The sequence below is a fragment of the Bradysia coprophila genome, unplaced genomic scaffold, assembly GCF_014529535.1.
Source record: "Bradysia coprophila strain Holo2 unplaced genomic scaffold, BU_Bcop_v1 contig_145, whole genome shotgun sequence".
In the NCBI taxonomy this organism is placed as follows: domain Eukaryota; kingdom Metazoa; phylum Arthropoda; class Insecta; order Diptera; family Sciaridae; genus Bradysia; species Bradysia coprophila.
The window spans coordinates 219,111-226,758 of record NW_023503416.1 but is presented as its reverse complement, the minus strand read 5'-3'; the positions used below and the strand labels follow the sequence as shown (position 1 = coordinate 226,758).

Genomic DNA, 7,648 nt, shown 5'->3' with positions numbered 1-7,648 from the left:
CGATTTGATAGGTTTTGGGGGGTGAATTAATTATGATTATTCGTACATGAGTTACCTATGGCCATATAGCTCATTAATATACGTAACCGTAAAACAATTTCATGTTTGTATATTTGATTGTGTACGTTCGATCCACTACCTAAATTCGGAGACGTAAATAATTAGCAATGTCACAAAAAAAGACAAGCTGAAAGGTACCGGATTTTCATGAAGTTGTAGACTGTTCTGTGTTAGTACAGAACCAAATGATGGAAATAAAAAAGTTGCTCAGCGTTTTTGTGGTGATTTTCAATCAGCTTTCCGCAATTTCCCAAGTTTCCATCAGCAGATGCCAATGTCTCAATGCAAACTATCCTACACTTTCTCACGGAAAGCTTTGCTGCTGTCTTGTGTAAGAGACTAGCGGAAACAACTGAAGATAGTCAGTCGACTATGGCTTTTGGACCGCCGCTAGTTCTCGAGATCGAAACAGCCTTCTTTTTCTCAATTCATTCACTTAACGTGAATCCTGGGTAAGGGAAGTAAAGAGTGCTTACACTTAGGCATTTCAGCTGTGGAATGAAGATGAGAGTCGCCAGCACGCTGTGGTTCGCTTCAGGTTATACTCTTCACTGAGTATATAGAAGTAAAGGACGGATTAGGCTTAGTCCAACCGCTGATGGTAAAATTGGAACGAAGCGAATAATATTATTCAGCTGAAAAGATCCAATTACCTGGACACTGATGATCATACTTTTGTTTGTTCATTTGTTAGGGGTTGAAATGCCACATAAGTCAAATAATTAAATCAAAACATCCCCTTGCATTCTAGCATGTTCAATTAACATTGCACTTGTTTTAATAGTGTCATCGCAATGTTTTGTCAAACTTAATAACCGCAAAACTTCATGAATAATTTGCAACATTTAACGTCCAATTAACAAGACAATATAATTTTCTGTACGATTACTATCACAGAAATGTTTTCGTTTTGTAGTAACAAAATGCATTTTAAGACACATATATACGATTGTTATCCATTATGTATACGCTAATATAACTGCACCGTATCAATGGCACCCTCAATGTCGAAAAGCAGATGGCATTTGCCAATTCATTTTACTTTCATAATAAACAGTAGCTTCATTTTAACAAAATTGCTAAATTGGTAGGTTTTTATTCGGAATAAAATGCGATTGATTGAAATAATAAATAAAAACTAATTGGTCGAAACATATCCTCAGTCAATTGTTAACATTCGTTAAATGCTACCATACCTTCCATGTAGAAAACCGTTTTCATGATGTATGCAACACCATCGAAAACAATAACTATATTATGTTAATTGGACATCTGCACCTGAAACTTCTGTTCACTGCTGTTGGTGCCCATGTAAAAGAAGCTGTTTTGTTAAAAAGCGGAAAATTGTTTTTTTTTCCTTACATTATTCGCCGCCTTTTGCACACCAGATAATGCAAGAAAATTAATTTTTATTGCTAGAGTTTCGTTTATTAGAAATCATTTTACATTCAATTGGTAATAATTCATTATTTTCCTAATTGTTGTTTTTCTTGTCAAGCGAATACAATTGGCAGAGGTAGTATTTAGATGAATTTCGCCTATGAATTTGCAATAGATTTGTATAGGTCAACAGACGGCAAGTACTGCAAAAGCGGTAAATTATCACATCTGCTACTTCTTTGGATCTAAGTGTTTTCAGTAGATCAATCAAAATCTACTACTTCATTTGTTTAAGCCTTCATAAGACCAGAGATTTTAGCTATATCTGTCGATAACAAATTACAAAGTAAGTAGACCCTTACATTACTTAAAGAAATATTACGAGTTTGATAACAAAACTCCACCAATTCCTACAAAATATTCAAGAATTTCAACACAATTTTTAACGACATTCTTTCACTAAAGTATCCCCTGCTCAGTAGGGTCTTATTCTTATAGCCGCGATGATCTCAATATATTGAGACTATTTAAGTCAAACGAGACAAAATTTTACGACTCGATGATATTTAATAAATGCTTTTGTAATCGATACAATGAAGTATTATGAGAAACTACGAGCCACCAGAACTACTGTGTCTTTGATAGTTTCGCTTTTGAAACTTTTCTCGTACTTTTGTGTAAACACCGATCTTAATAAAACATCAAAACGTCAAGTAAAACACGCTCGTTCAGCCCTACGAACAATTGCTTGTTTTAATTCGATTTTATTTCACATCTTTAATGTATACAAAATACTTCGAATTAAAACTTTCCTGATTATACAAGATCAGATGTATCCAAGTTTCACAACGTCTTTGACGACATCTCGCATTTGTTGTTGTTGTTGTATCCAATGGACGAAGACTCATCACTTTCCGTTGTAACACCGTCTGCTGGTTCATCAAAATAACAATAATCAGGTTCCGACGTCAATGCTGGTAACGCCATAAATGCCAAAAGGATTGCCTGTCTTCCATACTTTCTAAGATGTTCCTGCATCAACTCATAGGGGAATAATTTCTCTGGATCTGAACCTAATCTAGATTTCGAAATTTAAATTAAATTCCGAGCGTGATTCATAGAAAACCGTACAGCCTTTACCTTCTGAGATGAGTTGATAATTGTGTATGATACTCTTTCAAAAGATGATCGTAATGAGCGTCACGGATAGCTTTTGTGACACTCACGAATAAATAGTAAACGACATCAGCGATTGGCGTTCCCAGCCATGATTCTTGCCAATCTAACAAACAAATTTCGACTGGTTTTTTGCTGTTGTCATATCTGAACAAGGAATTATTCAAATTTGCATCTCCATATGAAACGACCGCAGCCGGTTCCATTGCTCCTTGTTCAATTAAATCAACAAAAATATCGAGAGCGTCTTTACTAAAAAATTGTTTCAGCTTTTTCAAAACATGTGCATCTTCCTCTGCGGACAATAAATTCGACGCGTATTGGACTTGTTCATTAAAATATGCATGAAAAGATTCGTTATCTCTATCGATTATAAAAACTTTCGTATTAGCTGTTAGACTTTGGAACTTTTCTGGTTGCTGGTCTTTTATCGCTAATGAGATTGCATGATATTTAGCTAATGCTAGCAAAAATAAGCGAATATGATCGTAGCTGGGCTCTTCAGTGTGCCGATCTATCGGAATAAATCCGCGAATCTTCAAGTCTTCAAGCAAAACACATTCGTTCAACTCTATGTCAACTGTTCGGAAGCATTTTGGATATTCAGTAAAAGCGTCATCTCCCCCGATGATTCCTTTCGATTCCTCGAAATAACGAAAGTAGGGTAGAACCTGGAAAAATAAAAAAAACTCTTTTACACTTCAGGAGAACGTCTGATCATCTTTTCTTCGCAAATGTTCTGTTATAATGATTTCGACAAATTATTCCTAATTTTTCACTTTTCTCGTAAAAACAAGAACTCATGTTTGAACACTCTCATGTTTAAGCAGAGCAAGCTAATCTCGGTTTTGTCTAAGAAGATATTAAATACCTGAATAGCATACCTCAGTGTACATGTAAATCTCCCGCATAAAACAGTGCCTCACGTGAACGTGATCGCGAAGCTCAACATCATCTGGTGCAGATTTAATAATCAGAGATCTTTTCACATTAATGGATTTCTCATCTTTTCCGAAGTTAGCGCGAAAAAAGATGCCAATAAAATTGTTACTTCCTGCCTTTGAAGCTGATTCAATTTCTACCACAAAATCCTTTGACTTCAGTTCAGTTTCAATTACTGTGGTAATCGCTGAACGAATTATTTCACTTGGAACTTGGACAAATCACTGTTGGGCATGTTAGTCCTTAGATTTAATGTTTCGGAATGAATTTTTAATTTAGGTTTCTTCTAATGTATATTGATAAACTTTCAAATTCTTATTACATATTCATGTGTTGATTAGATTAAACTTCAGACATTGATTCAATGAACTACTTGGCAAATTTCATTTTTAATTTTTTTATCTTACGAATAAATTTTTTCTGTATACGTGAGAGTGTATTGATGAGTTATGATATGAATCGGTCGGTAGGGAAAGTAAACGGTCGAGAAGGAAAGTAACGGTTGGGAAGGAATGCACCAACACACTCTCACTATTACAGAAAAATATCTTTCAAAATACCCCAATACACACTCGATGTGTGTTTTCGCTTGGGCTTCGCCCGCGCGTGCACACACATCTTGTGTGTATTGGGGTATGTTGAAATATACTATTTCTTTCATGCAGCTACGTACGTGTCTATCGAATTATTATAATATTCATTTAGATATGTCAATGTCAATATCGGAATGTAGTTTTGATTTCACCATTATTTAATTTCGTTAATTTGTCTATTTTGAGAAATGATTACAGATGGCGTCTGAAGCAACGTCCTCTGCTATCATTTCTCTCGAACTAACGTTTTAATTTTAACTGATTTCCTAAATGTGGTAGAATCTTGTTTCAGAATTTCAGATAGACTCAGACCATTTATATCTGATTAGATGTATAGACGTACTCTCCTTATACAATGTATAATACATTTGTGAATGTTTAAGTAATTAATAGTTCGTTGCAAATAAAAAATAGCATCCGAGTTGATCTCAAGAAAAATATAAGTGTCAGGATGTTTAACCTTATAATACAGAAGGTTGAATGGGAAACTACGCGAGCAAATACTGGGACAGGTGCAATTTGCCTTTGGCGACCAATAGAAAGAAATAGTACGCCAATGGATGGCTCACGTGGTTTATTTCTTGCAGAAGGTATGACAGAGATTTCAAAAGTACGGGATGAATCTAGGCTATCTGGTCTTTCATTGAACTATATGGACCTGTTTATAGATATATTATTGATATATGAGGAGAAGCATTGAAACTTCCCGAGATTTCCCTCATCGTATGATGCCCATAGATGTAGACTACCACCTGAAATTCATTGCGTTCATTTGGAAGAAAGGAACAAGTGGCGTGGGGTGTACTGTGAGTGGTTTTAGATTGTTTTTTAATGAAAATTTTAATTTGTGTGTTTATTGTATACGATGAGAGTGTATTGATGTGAGATAATGAATCGTTCGGGAGACAAATGAATCGGCTGTGACGTTTTCATCAACAATAAACCTATGTTTAAAATAGCCCAATACACATAAGGTGTGTACTCCTCTCTGGCTTCGCCCTCGGTGTACGTACATATCTTGTGTGGGCTTGTTATCGCACATAAATTCTTGTTAACCTCGGCTTCGCCTCAGGTTCAAAACACATTCAAATTAGCCTGAAATGCACCCGATTGTAATATATCGTGGCTACAAAACAATTCCTTTAAAGAACTTTGCAATCACGTTCACTAAGAGTGGACGTATTCAGTTGTAATTACATAGTTTAAAGTTGATAATAATTCAATCGAGATTTGAATGTCAGTCACATGAAATACAGGCTACTGTTAGACTTTCTGTACGCTGTCCTGTGCCATATTCATAACCATTGATTATTTAAAAAAGAAACATTCAATTGAAGAATGTCTTCAAACGCAAGGGAAAATTTCCATATGCTCCATACGACAGATATATAATTCAATTCATTCAACCCACTTTAACATACATTTATTCAAACTTTGTAACTCTATGTACACATACGAATATTAAATAAAGTGTTTGACTCTAACAATTAAATTTGAAATGTGAGTAGCTATGATAGTTAAAAACAATATGTATTGTAATATCTAAATGTACTATAAAGTCAATCATATTAGTGATAATAGCAATTCAATTTGTTATAAATACGTATCGTTGATTAGAACTTTAAATTTAATCAGTGATTTTTGTACAGCGAGCAAAAAACATTTATGTTAAGGCTGTGTAAGTTCAATGTACAAGAAATTAATGTTAAATTAACGTCAAATTGAAATTTGCGCTGTTCTACTCACTCCTCATGTTCCTGAAATCGACCGATCCACATCGAGAACCTTACCGACAAATTAGTAAGATTAAAATAGAAAATCAACTTAATATAGGTAGGCTTACACATAAGTTACCCTCGAAGTTACCCCCATAAATGAATAAATAAGCATATAGTTGAATTATTGCCTATGAATGTCTGTTAGCAGTATTTGAGCTTTCTAATAAATATTTGAGTATATAACGAGTCACGTCAATCAATGTGTCGTTTATCAATGTGGAAAAATTACGTTATATTTTGAATGATTTAAACGCCGGCATCGAAACAAGTATATTTTCTTCGAATTGTATAATTAATATGAAATCAATGGATTATAAATTTATAAACAATATTTAAATTGCTCGATGGAAAGATTGTTTGTATAGTATATTGTACGAATGCTATATTATAATGGTCGTTCGTCAAATGCGTCACGCAAAAATCTATTTCCACCTGTTTCGAATGTCGATTTTAGGGAAAGATGAAGGGGTATTCCATTCGGCACGTAACGTGGAAACTGGAATTTCTCAGTAAAGAGAAAACGATAAACCTCTAAATTTTGTTTATATTTATAAGGTTTGTATCTACAACTGTAGGTTGAATGTAAATGACAAGAATTTTTTTTTGACCACCTTCCCCCATTAGAGGTGGATAATTTGTAAATGGCTGATGAACGGTGCGAGAACGTTTTTTTTTCTACATGAAAGTGTTTTCTAGCCTAATTAACTTGTAGTGACATCTTGAGCAAATATTTTATCTACTGTAATGTCATAATATTCAATGAAAGTATACCAAGTATACTCTATAGGTATGGTGTAATGTCAAAAATAGCGATTTCATATAAACAAACTCACCTTACAATCAAAATCATTGTTTGTATGGACAGACTATATCTGGTGTGTACTTTCATTAATAATATTCAATATTTTGGTGACACTTTTAATGTCAAAATGGGCTAGATTCAAGCACGTCATATCCAGATTAACTGAAAGCTTCTATAATGTTTTATTTGCATAGTCGGTGTGTGACTTATTTGTGAAATGTCAAATTTAGAAATGAGACAAAAAATGTGTGTGTTGTAACATTATTGCTAAAAATTGTCAGAATAATAGGTCTCTTCCAAGTGCAATGTCGAAATGTCAATCGTCATCCACAGACATCATAACCAAACAATTTTGTTGGCAAAATGTATGAAAAAGTGTGTAGGTTATGGCTCTGTGGATGACGTTTGACAGTAGAGTGCACTTTGTACCGCACCTGCACTCGGAAGAGATCTATTGACGGTGTCATGGCGTGTGTGTTGATGTCTCAGTTTGATTTTTTAAATTAGTTTTTTATGGTGACAACACAGTAGATAAAATCTTGTTGCTAACACGTTGGTGAATGGAGGTTTTACGCACAGGATGTGTTTCCGTACTCGCTTCGCTCGTATCGCTAATCTCATGTATAGTGTGCAAAACAACCCCATTTACTAATTAGTTAGCGAAATAGCTATTATACCTTGGTAGTGAAGTAGTTAATCATTTCTATTACAATCGTTGATAAAATATAGAACTATTTCAATGAACTGATAAAAAATCTGTTACTTCACCGTTTCTAACATGCATTCTTCTACGTATAAAAAGACCACAGACGTACGTCATAACAGTGATAGTAATTGCGATAATCTGATAGAGTGTTTGCGAAAATGAGACTGACTTTCAAAGTCTTGAAAATGCAAAGAATGAATTTTATTCAAGG

At 34.3% G+C, this 7,648-nt stretch overlaps 1 protein-coding gene across 1 annotated transcript; it reads right to left on the bottom strand.

The window, feature by feature from the left end:
- Positions 1-2,283: 2,283 nt before the first annotated feature.
- LOC119074271 lies at positions 2,284-7,198 on the bottom strand. The gene is made up of 3 exons (XM_037180293.1): positions 7,166-7,198; positions 2,581-3,287; positions 2,284-2,518 (listed from the first exon to the last, which is right to left on the bottom strand). The coding sequence occupies exons 1-3, from the start codon at positions 7,196-7,198 to the stop codon at positions 2,284-2,286; spliced, it is 975 nt and encodes a 324-aa protein (XP_037036188.1).
- Between the last annotated feature and the right edge of the window lie 450 nt (positions 7,199-7,648).

Coding starts and splice junctions, on each gene's coding strand:
- LOC119074271 (XM_037180293.1), bottom strand. CDS start 7,198: ATGACACCGTCAATAGATCTCTTCCGAGTGCAG. Junction 3,288..7,165: donor TAGATCTCTTCCGAGTGCAG/GTGCGGTACAAA, acceptor TTATTTTTCCAG/GTTCTACCCTACTTTCGTTA. Junction 2,519..2,580: donor TTATCAACTCATCTCAGAAG/GTAAAGGCTGTA, acceptor TTCGAAATCTAG/ATTAGGTTCAGATCCAGAGA.